At 34.8% G+C, this 16,471-nt stretch overlaps 2 protein-coding genes across 4 annotated transcripts in view; one reads left to right on the top strand and one right to left on the bottom strand.

The window, feature by feature from the left end:
* Positions 1-10,893, bottom strand: part of UMAD1 (UBAP1-MVB12-associated (UMA) domain containing 1) — a 49,588-nt gene extending 38,695 nt beyond the window's left edge. The window contains exons 1-2 of one of the 3 annotated variants that reach the window (XM_026677791.2): positions 10,777-10,893; positions 7,509-7,607 (exon numbers count right to left, since the gene is read on the bottom strand). In XM_026677791.2, the coding sequence (XP_026533576.1) occupies positions 7,509-7,590 (82 nt within the window). In that variant the 5' untranslated portion in view covers positions 7,591-7,607; positions 10,777-10,893. Of the gene's footprint in view, positions 1-7,508; positions 7,608-9,611 lie in introns of all 3 variants that reach the window. The other 2 variants (XM_087945361.1, XM_087945360.1) reach the window with 2 other exon arrangements.
* Positions 10,894-10,982: 89 nt separating this feature from the next.
* On the top strand, positions 10,983-16,471 carry RPA3 (replication protein A3). The gene is made up of 4 exons (XM_026677793.2): positions 10,983-11,192; positions 14,384-14,458; positions 15,201-15,309; positions 15,861-16,471. Exons 1-4 carry the CDS (start codon positions 11,094-11,096, stop codon positions 15,935-15,937), a joined length of 360 nt encoding a protein of 119 aa, XP_026533578.1. The 5' UTR covers positions 10,983-11,093; the 3' UTR covers positions 15,938-16,471.

The raw sequence follows: 16,471 nt of genomic DNA on the forward strand, positions 1-16,471 counted from the left end.
AATTACTCAATCATAGAAGTTTATTATCAATCTGGGCCAAGAAATGTGGATTTTAAAAGTGCATGATCAACATGGAAGGAGAATCACCTGGATGGAAATAAATGAACAAAGACTTATAGGACCTGTGATGTGTCATTTTGAAGCACAAGTTCTTCACTAATATAGAATTACAAGAAATTTCAAGCAGGGCACAAGGCTCAAGTGTAACTGATAATAGAGATAATTTAAATGTGGAGCAACAAATGATAGAGAAAAGGAAGGAAATCAAAGAAGATAATGAGGAACAAGAAGCAAGAACTGGATAAGATCTTGAAAAACCAACAGCTAGAGTCAAATTAGCTGAGAAGATTAAGACTCCGATGGAAAACATGGAAAATTTTGATTGCCAAAACTGAATCAAGTTAGTAAGAGAAGTTTGGCTAAATTATTGAAGAATGTGAATGAAGCTGTATATACTATTCCAACAGAAATATTAGCTCAAACCAACCAGCTAATGTATGCAGCAGCTTATGTTACTACTGAAGAACTGGGCTGGAAAATTGGAAAGAATAAAGCAATTAAGAAGGGAAAAGCAAAGTGGAAAATTCTCCTAGAGTTAAAAATAAAGTTTTATTGGATTTAAATAATTTGAAGAATTTGAGGCAAGGAAACCTGAAGTAAAAAAAAAAATCAGAGCCTGATAACAAGTTATGATCTGGAAAACAAGGAAATTGCAGTTGCAGTTGAAGAGTTGAAACAAAGTTGTGACTATTGTAGAGAAAATAAATCAATATGATAACCGAATAATGCAGTTTCAGCAAACTTCACAATTTTGAGAAAGCCAGCATCATTTCTATAAGACCCTTGAAAGTGGACATGGTACTATCACAAGTGAAAAAACCTAACAAAGAAAATACCCTTAAATTTTGGAAGAACTTGTGGGGAAATAACAAGCACAATAGCATTGACAAATTGTTGAAGATGATGGATTCAAACTTGATAATGAAGAGTTGATAAAAGCAGCAATACCAGAAAAAGGGTAGAAGTATTTAGGAGTTTTTAAAAGTTTCTGAACCAAGTCAAGGAAGCTACTTCAACAAAATACATAACTCGAGTCCAGAAAATCTTGAGATCCAAAGATCAGTAGAAGGAATGTCATAAAGGCAATTCACAGCTTAGCAGTGCTTGTAATACAATACTCAGATGGAATAATTGATTGGGCTCAGATAGAACTTGATACCTCGGATTGAAAGACAAGAAAACTAATGACAATACACATGCTCTGCACCCAAAAAGTGATATTGATTGATTATACTTGCCTAGAACTGAGATTGGCAGAAGACTCTTACAGATGAAAGAAACTGTGGATGAGAAAAAACAAGGCTTAAATGACTACATAAAAAATCAAGAGACTGCTAAAGGAGGTGAACAAGGGAGACCTCTTGAAAACAAGATTGGAAGCAGAATATCAAAAGGAAACAACTGAACAAAGAGTTGCTAACTGAAAAAAAAGGATATGTACAGTCAATACCTGAAGGACATTGAAGAAAAGATAGATATAGAGCTACTATGGAGCTGTTTGAGATCACGGGTGATGAAGAAAGAAACTGCAGTTTTCATTTTGGCTGCCCAAGAACAAGCCTTGCAGACCACTTCCACAAAAGCAACACGTCAGTAACAATATCTTATGTTGTTTATGCAACAAGAAAGATGAAACAGTGGATCACCTTATCAGCGGCTGCAGCAAAATCTCAGACTGATTATCTAAAATGTCATGATCGAGTTGCCAAAATCATACATTGGAAGCTTTGCCAGAAGTTTGGTTTCAAATGCAGCAAAAATTACTGGGAACAGCAAGTTGACAAAGTTATTGAAAATTTAGCAAGTCAAGATTCAGTGGGACTTCCAAATCCAAACAGACTGATATCTGGCCAACAAAACTCCTGACATCATGATTATAGAAAAGGAAAAAGTCTGCTTCATTGCGTTTGCAATAATAGGTGATGCATGAATTGAGGAGAAACAAAATATTGTGATTTGCAATTTGAATAATTAGCGAGGGAAATAAAAATCAATGGTTGTACCAGTAATAATACCATTTCCCCCTGAAAATAAGACCTGGTCTTTTTTCTTTTTTTGGCCTCCAAGAGACATTAGGTCTTATTTTGGGGGGGGGATGTCTTCCACTGTCTCACCTCACAGCGGTGGCACCAACAGCCCTGCCCAGCAGGAGCTCTTGTGCCTGCTGCTGGCCTACTTCTTCTGCAGCTATTTGCCACCGCTCAAGCATGGTGACTCCAGCCTCCATTTCACCATCAGAGGCCTTCAGGAAAGGCCTCTGAAGCTGAGAAACGAGCTCCAGATTCATGCACATGGCATCCCCGACCTCTGTTTCACAGTCAAAAGCCTTCAGAAAGGAGGCCAGGGTGCACATGCGTCAATCCAAAGCTTGTTTCTCAGCTGCAGAGGCCTTTCTAGAAGGCAAAATGGAGGCCTGGGGGTGTTGCACACAAGTAGAGGCAAGCGGCTGCAGAAGTAGGCCAGCAAGGTGAGGCAGGTGTCAGATGTGGAATGCCTGGCTGCAACTGTCCTAAGGTAAGGTAAGGTAAGGTAAGGTAAGGTAAGGTAAGTAAGTAAGGTAGGTGCGGAGCATGTGGGGCAGATCCATCCTCCCCTATCACCATTATAACTTGATTTTTACCTATGTGCCTTCTCCCCCTCGTGCAACTAGGTACAAGAATGGATGGGGGGTCTTAGCTAGAGCTTATTTTTGGGGTAGGGTTTATATAGGGTGCATGTACAAAAAATCAAGGTAGGCTTATTTTCGAGATAGGTGTTATTTTCGGGGAAACATGGTAGGAATCCTTGGAGCAATTCCCAAAGGGTTGCATAGATATATTGAAACTTTGAACTTATTAGACCTGAATATCCTGTCTTTGCAAAAAAACCACCCTATTTAGAACTGCCTAGATACTCAGACGTTACCTTAACAGCTCTTAGCTCTTTGTTTAGGACTTGAACTCTAAAGTTTTTACCAGTCCTGATTGTGAATTGAAGATTAACCTAATCATCAGCATCAGTTTAGAAGTATGAAATATTAATAAATAATTTCAATTAAGACAGGGAATACATGTGACAACTGTATTATTTTTCTCTACAAAAGGCTTAATATCATTTCAAAAGCAAACAAGTCCGCAGTTCTAACTCCCTAAAAAAGAAAAAAAGAAAAGAAATTCAGTTTGTATCATTGCCTTACCCAATGTATCTCTTACAGCCTAAAATAGATTATGTATGCCCTTGCCCTTAAGAGGTTGCTCAATCTGGCATCAATGATCAATATTACTTAAATCTAGATATTAATGGAAAACCTGCTTCATTTAAATTATGAAGTTTTTCATTTTCCTTACAAAATAGAAGAACAGAAGAAAAGCATACAGCTTTAGTTTATGTATAACATACGATTACAATTATATTTAAACTGGGGTATTTTAAAATATAAATAACTGTTCTTGAATTTATTAAAAAAATAAAATTTAAAAAGTTGCTCTGCCTTTTTATATTTCTTAAATAAGTTTCAACACAATTATCACATAAAAATTATTATCACTTGGTTCCAGATAGGCAGCTCCTTGTTTGATGCTTCCAAAGCACAGTAACACATTACTACTAACCTTTCTTTAAACGTGCTTGTTTCTTCTCTCTCTGAAACTACTTTTTTCCTTTTTTGCCTGTGTTCAGCCATCTCTGCGATTGCACTGTTTCCCTTTTCTTGGCACAATCATTTTACCTCATTTGCTGGTATTTCTAAACTTTAGTCTGTCACACTGTTTATACAATTCTTTTGCTAAGACTGAAAGGGGCAATGATGTACTAATGGACAGTATTACTAAAAGTAATTTATTAACATTTGTAGATCCTAGGGAAAACATGGGATAAGAAAAATGCTCTGGATAATACATAGCTCAGTAATGGGCCTCTGGCTTAGCACAACTGCTGAGAAGAAACAGATCTTCCCATAATATAGGTAGCAGGTATATTTGTTCACCAGTTTTTGGCAAATATAACACTGGATACATTACCATAAATTAAAAAAATTCACAAAGGAAAATTGTACAAGTAGTCCTGAGGTTACAAGGGCAACTTGGACCAGAATTTCTGTTGCTAAGTGATGCAGTTGTGCAGCATAATGTCACATAATGGCATTGCTTAGCAATGGCAATCCTGGCAATCTGGTTGCTATTGTAACTCCAGAATTGCATGGGCAATAAGGAAAGACTTCATATGACCACAACATGGTAAGAGAACTCTCATGCAAGCAGAGTAGCAAGTGGGTACTACAGAGCACTGGCTGATGGGCAGAGTTGTGGACAGGCGCTACAGAGCACAGACAGGTGAGCAAAAATGCAGTGAGAGCAGCAGTGATTTGTGACCTCCTGCAGGCTTTCCCATTGAATTAGTCATAAGTTCCATTCATTCAGTACCATTATAATTTTGAATGGTTGTTGAATGAACGCTTACAATCCAAGGACTATCTGCAGAAATGACTTGACCATAAGTATATATTTTTTCAGAGAAAATTGATACCTAGAATGAAACATGAGAACAGACAGAGATTGCAAAGTATCTTTTTAAACAATGATCCATCTGCAGGGTCTTTTGACTATTTGGAATGTTGTTATATTTCATATTAAGATATTTAAATACATTTTAAAAGCTAACTACATAAAGATATATGTGGTAGATTTGAAAAGTAGTGCAATTTTATAAATTTACAAAAATTCATGGCAAATTAAAACATTCTCTCTCTATAGATTAGAAGTAACTCTCCTATTTTTATCCAAATGTAGCAGATGTTATTTCTAAAGGTTACATCCACTACCGAACTGTAAAACAAACTACACCTATGAATAAAATTGCTGGAAGACAAACATTTTGTGTTTGTAGATAGCAATATGAATTCTCAAATACGACACTGTACAAACTCCAGAGAAAGCAGTACACAGAAGATTCTATTATTAAGAAAAACTTCCCTTACACCAGAAAGTATTATTCCTTTGTTATCTAAATTCTATTAATCTGCATTAGAAATGTCATGTTCATTCAGTCAAGATATGACAATATTCATGAAGTTAGACAACATATATACTGTACTTCTTATAATTTTAATACAACATAAAGCTTATAGTAATTCCTATTCCTGCTTCCATTATTGTCTCTTTTAAAATATGCAAATTCACTTCTTTTATAAGGATTTTCTTCTCACATGATTCATCATTAATCATGTTTTGAAATAAATGATGAAACATCTCTTGAGATTTTTGTTATTTCAAATTTGCAAACTGACTACAAATTTCATTTCATTAATTCTGAAAACACATTTATAATATTGAAATATGATTTAAATAAAAGAGGTGGTTATTAATAGATACTGCAATCAATTCAGTCAAGGAGCATGCGAACATGAAGAAATGTGCCACCCAATGATTCAAAAGCATACTGCACTTTGTTTTTGTGTAAAACAAAGTACCCAAGAGGATTACTTGACTCCACACTGAATGAACAGATAGCAATTATCTCCTTATGCGACTAGAAATCAATGACACTGGAGAGGGTTGTTTTTCTGGTCTCCTCATAGTTCTTGCTCATTGAATTCGTTGTACTGAAATCAGACACGTGGAACTTTTAACCCTATTATTCATAAAATAGAGAACAACAATAAAGCCAAACAATCTCTCACTTCTGAAAGTAGCTATTACATAAAAGAGGCATTCTGTAAACTAAAATCATGAAATGGCTTTTATAGATGAGTTTATCAGGTGGGAAGTCTTATTACCTGCATCAAAGTAAATAATAATAAATAACACATATTTGGTAAAAGAAGTATAGAGATGTTGCAATTTTGCTATTGAAAAGGCAGTAACTAAGAATGTAATTTTTTTCACTTCCCCTTTGAAAAGTCATAACTTTATATGTAAACTATTGAACATCTTTGTTTGTTATGAGTTTGAAGGTAACATGCTTGAATACAAGAAAATTCTGTTTTAAATTCAAATCATCAGTCCAAATATTAGAGTAGTGGTCTGTCAGTTTTTAGGAAGGAGATCTCCAGAACAGAATCACAAATTACTTCATAAGATTAATATTGACTGTTGACTGCTCTCTTAAGGGCAAAAGCTCACATACCTTTGGCAAATAATGTGAATTAGACAATATCCTTGTGTTTAGCAAATTTGAAGAGTTGAAGATAAACTTAAAGTGGGTGGATGAAGATCAGAGTAGTATTTGTTTATGTAGTTACTAGGGTCTGAATGTGAGTTATGTCATCTAACTAGTTAACACAAAAAATATATAAACATAGCATTCGACAGACCACATGAAAAAGGCTAAACATTTCATGTGCTATACTTCATTTACCCATATGAAGTAATGTTGTTTTTCTTTAATTGTTCTGGCAACTTTCTTTTCCAGAAACATCAACTATATTGTATGCCCACTGGGATGCACATGAGCGCATACCCTTGAGCATGCATGCCATGGCAGTAGGCAACTCTTACTGAAAAACAACATATAGTAAGCAGTAGTACTACCTAACTCCCAGAGGCACATGATTGGAATAGTTTCCACTCTCGTTCTCTAAAGACAAACCAACAAAGGATTTAATATGACGCAGCATACAAAATCTCATGAGAAAGAATTCTGAGAACCTTATTTGCTATTTGATAAAGTCAAACATTGAAGACTACTTTTGAAAAAGACCAGTATTCCCACAGATAAATAGTGCAATGAGAACATTAACAATAGAGGAACAGTTAGCTATTCAAAAGCAATAACTCTCCAACCATCTTTGCTTTTTTGTTTCCCCCACAACTATTTTTCCCAGGACTGCTTCTTCTCTAGTATATGATTCAGCTGAAATATAAGACTATGGGTTACTTTTTTTATGTTATTTTTTTACTGAATTCATTACACTTTTTAATGTTTTAAGACAACAATCAATGCAAGATCAAGTGCATTAACAAATAGAAATACATAATAGTGTTTGCAACCTCTGTCAATGGTGACTGTTCAGTAAGTTTTGTATTCAGAGGTAAACTCTACTGGAATTACTTTAGAATAGCTAAATAAATGAATGCTACTTTAGAACTAAAACATCCAGAAACATAATGGTTTTAAAAGCAACCCCAATATGTCATTTACTGACTTATTTTTAGATTTCTATAACCAAAGGAAATAAATCACAACTATATTATTACTTATTTAGTGAGGTAGCTGTTACAGATGCAAAAAACCTGTAGCAAAGAATGTGGGTAAAATAATTGTAACAGCTACAATAAACTATTCATTTACATTCTTATTGTCAAGATATAATTTATAAAATAATTTATAAAAAAATATTGACTGGATTAATAACCATCTGCACTTATTTGAGCACTATATTCTATGTACTTTTCAGTTAGCACCTTGTAACATACAGTATCTAGAATTTTTTTTAAAAAATAAATGACTTTTATGTGATTAAAGTTACTTACCCAGAAAAACAAATCCATCTACTTCTTTGTCAGTCACCACTACCTTTTTGGTATCCTGACCTTTTCTGAATAAACTGAACATCGCTTTGCAATTCAAGTCTAAGAATAAAAAAATAAGTTGAACTTTTTCTTGCTTAAGCAAAACAAATTCACATTTCCATAATTATCAAAATAAATTTTGAAAAACATTCCATCTAGAAGGGGTAAACTTAAGAAAGACAATGAAGTAATTACTGTTAATTTAAAAAACTACATAGACTTTGTATGTTGAAGCAGGAATGGTCAATTCCTAAGCATTAGCATTTCACACAGTAAAGCAGAATTCCAGCAACCTAAACTTAACAATAAGAGCTGGAGGAATTCCTTTATGCTGATGATGTAGCTATTCTGACTTAAACTTGGATTGTTCTTAGAAGAACCAGATTATTTTAGGGAAGAACAGCTGATAGTAAAATACTCAACAATTTAAAAAAGAGTTTTCTCAAAGATACTCGCCCAAATCTCAGTAGATTAATAATAATAATTTAAATTAAGTTTTATACTTGAAATACAGGTAGTCCTCGACTTATAACAATTCACTTAGTGGCCATTTGAAGTTACAATGACACTGAAAAAAATGACATCATCATTTTTCACACTTATGACTGTTGCAGCATCCCAATGATCATGTGATCAAAATTCAGATGCTTGGCAACTGGTTCATATTTATATTGGTTACAGTATCCCAAGGTCATATGATCACCTTTTGTGTCCTTCTGACAAGCAAAGTCAGTGGGAAAGCCAGATTCACTTAATAATTGTGTTACTATTTATTTGTTTGTTTGTTTTTCATTCAATATGTATAGCTGCCCAACTCAACCCAGTGTCCTGGAGGACTTACAATTCTAAAATTATGAAACAATTTCAAAAACATTAAATAGAAGCAGCCACAAAATAAATAAACACAAACAGCAGCCATTATAATTAATCAACTAATAGTAACACTAAGTAACAGGGCTTTAACCCACTCTGAACCTCAAGCGCAGATACACAGCAAATTTTTAAAGCTTTGCAAAAAGCCAACATGACTGGGGCCGTACTATCTCTTAGGGAAGAATATTAAATAAGGCAAGGCTACAGAAGAAAAAGTCATTCTTCCAGTTCCTACCAGTCAACACATTTTGGCTACAGCATGCCATTGGATTGGTTTTACCAGGTAGAAACTCTTTTGAGAAAAAGACAGTCCGTGAGGTAATGTGGTACTGAGCCAAATAGGACTGTAAAAGTGAAACCAGCACCTTTAATTGCACCAATAAACACTCTGGCAGGGAGTGCAGTTCATGGAGTACTGTAGTTACATGTCGTGTGAAACTGGCACCATTTATTATCCATGCAGCAGTATTTTATATTAGTTGAAGTTTCCAAATGCTCTTCAAGGGTAACCTTGAAAGGTAACTGACCTACAACTGACTTACAAAAAAGTTCTTATTTATGTCTAAACATATATAATCTCTTAGTTTTCATTTTATTCACAGTTTTATAATTAAATGAATTATTTTGCCATCTTTATTGCCATTTAATTTCTCAAACTGCCTCAGTAAACTAAGCAGCTACATGCGATCAGGAGATGGGAAGAGGCCACTTGGAAGCAATATTGTTAAACACGTTGGTTGCCTCCATATTCCAGACACCCTAACAAAACTGATTGTACACTAAAGCATTTCCAAAGGGCTGCCAACAAACCTATTGAATCCATTATGCATTTCTACAAGCAATCTTACTGATAGATTGGTACATCCAATCGATATTGTCACAAGAAAGTGATCTCTCCGTGATACTGGAGTAATGGAAAAATTCCATAGAACCAAATGACAACACACGTCTTCTGAGATGAACACTTGATCTAAAGGAGGCAGTCAAGTTGGACTAGTAACGATCTGGTTCAAACCCATGATTACATGACAATCATGAACTACTAAACCAGAGTTTCCCAACCTTTCCAGCTTTGCAGATTAGCAGGGGAAGGTAGAGGGGATGGGTCCACATGAGTGGCAGGTACACACATAGGTGGGTGAGTGGCCGGTTCCTGCACCTGCCACTCACACAAATGGAGCACACACATACCATCTCCCCCGCTGCTTGAGCATGTGGGGATGTGCACACATGTTCATGTTTGTCCACCACTTCTGCAGCCAGGTTACAAACAGCTCAAAGTCCAATAGTGGGCCATGGTTTGGGACTCCTGTCTTAAACCACTTCTAATTCCAAGGATGGGAAGTTGAAATTATTCCCTAGCAGTTCATATTAGTCCCCAATTATAACTGCAGTAAGATCAAGCACTTATAGCGAGTCACCTACAAAACAGGACATGTCACAATACTAGTGACTACCAGTAAACAATTACCATCTAATTTCGCTTATCTTGAAGATGTTATATTTCCTATCCCACTCAGTGTTCAAATGGAAGGGACTAATTATTTTCTGGATATTCAAGAGCCTCTGGTTTTCAGTCACAAGTGCTATAGCCTAGCTCCTTCCAAAAAAGGTAATAGAATGCATTAAAAAAAACATTTTGTACAGTAGTTGTGACAAGAAAATAAAAAGCATTTTCCAGGAACAGAAAAAAAAACAATATGTTTAAATTTGGGGCTACCTAAGTACAAAATTAAATCAAAATTAAACCAAATTTTGTAGGATTGAATGGACTTATTATTATCGCTAAGGTTTTCTAGTGCCACTGTAAGCTGCAAATGAGACACTACTTGTAGCTGTAACAACAAGCCTTCCCATTTTCAACACAAAAGGACCAGTTTCACAAGCAGCTGTACTCTAATAAGATTAAAGCAACCAGTTTGATGTATGAGTTAAGGCACAAACTAGAAAGAGATTTGTGAGACAAATCGCTCTTTCTCAGTCCTAGTAAGAAGGCAATAGCAAAACTAAAAATATTGCCAAGAAAACTGCAGACACATGCACACACGCAACAAGGTCTGAAGAAAGAGGTTTCCAAATCAAGCTTGTGCATGACTGATATTCTCGCTAATCATGCAAATAAAATCTGTCAGAATTGCCTCAAGAATTCCGAACCAGCTCATGAGCATATCCGAAACTCTTCGCCCGTCAAAATACTTCAGACATCAAAACCATCAAATTAACGTCTCGTGTCCCGGTTAACGATTGAGGGTATCACGCAATTATTGGTCCGTCGAGTTACATTTTCCAACTTCCCCTGTCAGCAAATGGAATCCAACCGTAGCATTAACCCTACTCGGCTCCATCAAACACCCACCTCTTTTAGACACTTTTCCACAACAAACTTCACTTCCGGTTCACCCAGGATGCATCCCGGAGGCTATGATTTTAGGTCTTCAGCGCACATTGACACAGGGCGCCTGCGCATTACGCTATTTGCCCGCCTGTCCTCCTTGACGGTCTATCACGTGCCTAGCGGACGTTGCTGTTCTGGAACGTTATTGGAGGTTGGATCTTCCACGTGCCTTTAGTTGCTGGTGGCGATACGCTCGCTCTCTGGCACGAGAGCGGGAGTCAAGTTTTTTTTCCCGCCAAGGCCAACAGCCGAGGGGTTCACCTGGATTTCCTTCTGCAATGGCCGATATATTAGAAGGTTCCCGCGTTCGTGTCAGCGCGAGTCAATTGTCGCAATACATCGGAAAGCCTGTCTGTTTCGTGGGACGCCTTGAAAAGGTAATAGGCAGTTCCTTTGCTGTTAGTGCGACTTAGAATTTTCTTGATCTGGGAAATGGCAGGCAGGTAGGTTCCAGCACTTTTATTTCAAGTAAGGGGAGTCATTTATATTTCATATTATTCTTGATAGCGATGGCATATGAAATATTTACTATGAGATAGGCCGTTTGTTAAACTTGTACGCATATTGAGGTATTCCTCTTTAGACTAAATTTGCTCTAATGATCAAGGGTTGTAATTTTGGAGGTGTTACAGTGGTGCTTTAAATTAGTGACTTATATCATATTAAATTTAGATTTTGGGGGCTTCCCTATATTTTATAAGGGGCCTGTGTTATTTACTGAGTTGAAGAAAATTACCCATTGGTCATGTAATGCATAATTTAAAAACAACTTATTATCAGTTAAGAATAACAAAAAGGTACAAAGAGATCCAAGTAGTATAGCAAATAAAGAGAGGCATCGTTTTTCTATGTCTGTGTATTTGGTGCTCTTGGATTTTGAATGTTTGATTATACTTTTTCTTTGCTTTGTTGCTTTCAACAGTTTAACATGGATACGGTTGTCATGCTCTTAACCTTAAGTCAATGCCTTAGTAATTTGTTTCACAGTGGACCTGTAAATGATCCAGAAGCTCCAATTGACACAGAATGAAGTTTCCTGCCTACTGCTATGAAATGGTTTAACATAGTAACACTTTTAATGTGAGCACTGCACTGATTGCTGGTTAGCATCCAGGCCCAGCTCAACATGCAGATTATAATCCCTAATGCCCATTATGTCTGAAATCCTCATTATGTTTGGGATTGTATTCTTCAGATAAAATTTGCCAACCAGTAGATTCTAGATGGCCGGGATACTGAAAAATTGGGAGATGGTAGCAGAAAAATGGCTTTCTTGTGATTACCTCTCACTCTGAGGTCAGTTAACTCTCTTTCTGCTAACATGCAAGAAGGCAATTAAAACAGCAGGGCCTTTGGGGAAGAATACATAATTTAGATGGATAGTAATTGTGGACTAATAAGTTTTTTTTAAAAAAAAAATTGTAAGATTCTTAGACTATCTCAATAGATGACAGAAATATTTGAAAATAATCTTATTCATGATGCTGCCAGCACACAATCACCTGAACTGGATCAAAAATAATAAATTTGGCCTAGTGCCTGATATCCCATTCCTTTGCACAAGAATACTGAAAAGATTATTGGATATACCTTGCCTTTTTACAGTAAGTGGCTAAGGAAACTTTAATAGGTATGGCTAGGCTTCTGCTGGTATTCAATGTTGTGTTATTTTTAGCCATTTTTTTCAGCCCTTTTTCTTAGACAACTGAAATGAAATATCACTTATTACTAGGATTAGATGTCCCATAACTAAATGCAGTTAGTTTAATCTGAATCTGTTTAGATTGCAGCAATGAGTGGATCATGTGTCTTATTTTTGGTATTCATAAATCACACTAAATTCACCCTACTCTAATTGAGCACGTATACAGTAACAGAATCTCAGGCTAACTTTAATAAGTTAGATGAACTGTAATAGGCTAGGCAAGAAATATAGTAGTAGCTATTTTTTAAAAACTGGAAGTTATTTATTTCTAAAATACTGTTAAGAATACATTTGTTTATTGATAAAGCATGAATTTCTAGTAATTCTGTGATAATTTTTATAATTGTAGAATGAGCAAAGTTTATTTGAGCAGAGTGCTTTCAATTACTACAAATAGATCATAATTCAATATCAACCTTGAAATCAAAAGAAGCCTCGTAACATTTCTTCTGATTAATAGATTTATTAAGAGGCACAAGTGTTTTCATTTCACTAGATGCACTCTGTGCATGTGGTGAAGTGAGCTACAGTCCCAAGAAAGTTTGTCTTAACAAAATTTGTTAGCTGGAAAGGTGCTACCAACTTTTCCTCTTGGAGCTGATGGATAAGCAGTTTGAAAAGTCATGTATCTACGATACCTGTAGCGAGATTGTACACACAAAGATGGAAAGATTTGGCATTTTTCCATTTGGCATTATCATAGAGGAATGTTTGGTGAAGGTGACTGAATTCACTGAAATAGCCAAATGTATGTTTGTATGCACACACATACAACATAAATACCCATAGTGTTAAACAGAACATGAAAACTAACACAAACAAATATAAAGAACACATAACAAAATGAAATGTTCAAACTTTAGCAGTTAGAGAAAAGACAAAGCTACATTTATTGGGACCTAGCTATCTCTTAGGAACTTTTTGTATAAAAAAGAAAAATAACTTATGATATATGGTTTTGTCAGACAAGGAGTGGCAAAACCTGAGGGTGGAGTCAAAAGAAGAATCAGCCTAGAATCTCTGCATAGCTACTAAAGAGGCTAAGTCCAACCTGTCTTGAATTCTGTTGATGTTTAGTGCCAAAATAATACTCCGCTTATTTAAGTAGATTTCATAGGTATCAGTGGTAGTAAATCAGTTTAATTGGAACTTCACGTGTGATCCTGTTTTTTTGCCCCGGCAAGTTTTATTATTATGAGTTTTAGGGAGATTACATTATAATTGTACTTATAACTGTTGTAAAGAAGATTGGAAGCTATTTATTTTTGTACCTCTATTTTTTTCTTTCAATTTTTTTTGCCTTTTCCCCCTTTTTCTCTTTTTTTAGTTTGTACTAGTCTTGTGTTTAATCATTTTCAGTAAAATTATACAGATAGTCCTCAACTATATGACCAATAGCTACTATTCAAGTTCCAGTAGATCTACTTGAGGACTACTTATGACCTAGTTTCAAAATTCTGACAGTTAGCCCCTCCTACCAGTCACCAGATTGCACTTCAGACACTCAGTAATAGGGTTGCATTTATGTTTGTTTGCAGTATCGACTACATTTTACAACAGTTAACTAGCATTTATTTCCTGTTTGGGGCAAAACTACTTACAGTGAAGCATTATTTGGTTAACCACAATAATTCATTTAGTAACTGCCACAAATAAAGTCCATGACCATCCTGCTTTACAACCATTATAAGTTACCACCAAAATGGTTTGGCTTTATTACTGTAACTTGAGGACTACCTGTATATAAAAAGGAAAGATGCTACTAGACTCCTGATTCTAACTCACATAGCGTGAACCTCACTTTTTCTTTGTGTGTATCTTTGTCTCTGTATTAAAATATTACTATGAATTATTATTTGATAGATTCATCAATCTGGGAAATTCTTCTTTCTATCTGATGGAGAAGGAAAAAATGCAGCAATTGAGCTAAATACACCTGTACGTATGAATATACATTAAAGAGTCTTATAATTTATTACAATTTACCATTTTTACTGGTCTGGGAAGTTTTAATTTGAATGCTAATATGTTGTAATACACCAATGTCAAGTTATGAAAAGGTTATCATGAAATAAATTCATATCCTAATGTATGCTGTAGGATCAAAAAGAATCTCCTTAAATCATGTCTTGATATCTGTTTTCTTTTATCTTTGTGTGCCAAAGATAGTGTCTCCTAGCACTATCATTTCTTGTCATATAATTTTGTGAGGATGCTATATGCCTTACTTTTTTGTCATCCATACTGACTGATATGGAGTCAATTACATTTTATTTTTACAGAACCAAAGTACAGACTCCAGTTTTAAGTGCTGTAATTTAAATGCCAATAAGAGAAAAGCAAGTATCAATTAAGCCAAATGCTCTCAAGAAATTAATTTTAAGTTGCAATTTGAGGAAATAGAAATTATTTCTATGAGCAGAAAATACTGAGTGGGATCTTTTCTATTCTGCTATGGCTTCTTAAAATCTTTAATACACACTAAACTTTTTTGTTAAAGCATTGCTTAATGGTTACTAGAAAATTCATTTATTAATGAATTTTAACTGAGGGAAAATTCATTTATTGATGAATTTTAACTGAGGGGAAAGACTTCATTTTAGTTTGCTTTTCCCAAATGTAATTGAAATGACTAAAATTCCTGATTTTTGGAAATGCTGACTCTCATCTACTTTTCTAGCTTGAAGAAGAGATCTCTGGTATTATTGAAGTAGTAGGAAGAGTTACAAATCAATTGAGTATCGTATGTTCATCATATATACAATTCAAAGAAGATAAAAACATGTTTGGTAAGCAAGTTATTTTTGTATTTCAAGTTGTGGCTATTTCTTACTCTTTAATAAGCTTCTAATTCTTCAAAGTCTCTTGCTAATTCTTCTGTAATATGCACAATTTCATTACATCAGAATTTAAATCCATATGGAGCCTGTGTTTCAGTATCATAGTTTTTGTTTCCACGTCTAAGCATGTGAATATAGAAATATTCACAACTTTGCGACAGTAAACCAGCTCTCAAAATTTCTTAATCTGAAAAATAAATATGAGCATATATTCAGCTGAGCAGGATCCTAACTGATGTTTAGCCTAGATTTTTCATCTATATAAAGATTTATTATGGATATACTTTCATACCTGAAAACTCTTGCAGTTTAATTTATCTGTAGATTCAACCACAATATTAAAAGCAATTTCTTGAAATATTTTGCAACTGGATTAACATTGTAATTTAGCCTTTTCTTTCAAAATAGATGAAAAATCTGATCAATGCATCATTAGAGCACAATGTATTTTAATAAAGAACAATACATTCTATTTTGATTTTCTGTCCAATTTCTTTCAGATCTTTCAATGTACAATGAAGCTGTAAAAGTTATCCATGAATTTCCTGAATACTACCCTTTCAGTACTGATGTATGACTGATGCTTATCTTGATATTGTGAGATCCTTTTATATTGTTTATTGAAGAAAACTATGAAGAGCGTCCGTGAGGAACAACTTTTTCTAATTTGTGTGTCTACCATATGTCTCAAACTTTTGAATTTATATTTGTTTTCCTATTAGTGGACTTCAGTGGACAGTATCTTTAATGTAAACATTTTGAGATACATATATGTATGTAAAAAATACTCAAAAGAAGTTTCACTGAGCAAATCACACTTCTACTACAATAAAGGCTCAGCCTGACTTGAGTATGCAAAGCTTGGAAAGAATGGCAAAGTTGCTTATCTCCTACATATGAATACCTGTCTAAAACAATAACACAATTATGGAAATGTGTACATGATGTTTATCAAAGCCTGAAATACTTCAACTATTTTTGATATATTAATGAGGCATGTTAGCTGATTTGATTTACCCACTGTCTAGCCTACAATTAATCTTCTGTGTAATCTGCTACAATCTGTTTTGAGATGGTGTCATTTTCATCATTAATAAATACTTTAAATGTG

The sequence above is a fragment of the Notechis scutatus genome, chromosome Z (genome assembly GCF_049901735.1).
Source record: "Notechis scutatus isolate UNSWTSFEM ecotype Mainland chromosome Z, rNotScu1.2, whole genome shotgun sequence".
In the NCBI taxonomy this organism is placed as follows: domain Eukaryota; kingdom Metazoa; phylum Chordata; class Lepidosauria; order Squamata; family Elapidae; genus Notechis; species Notechis scutatus.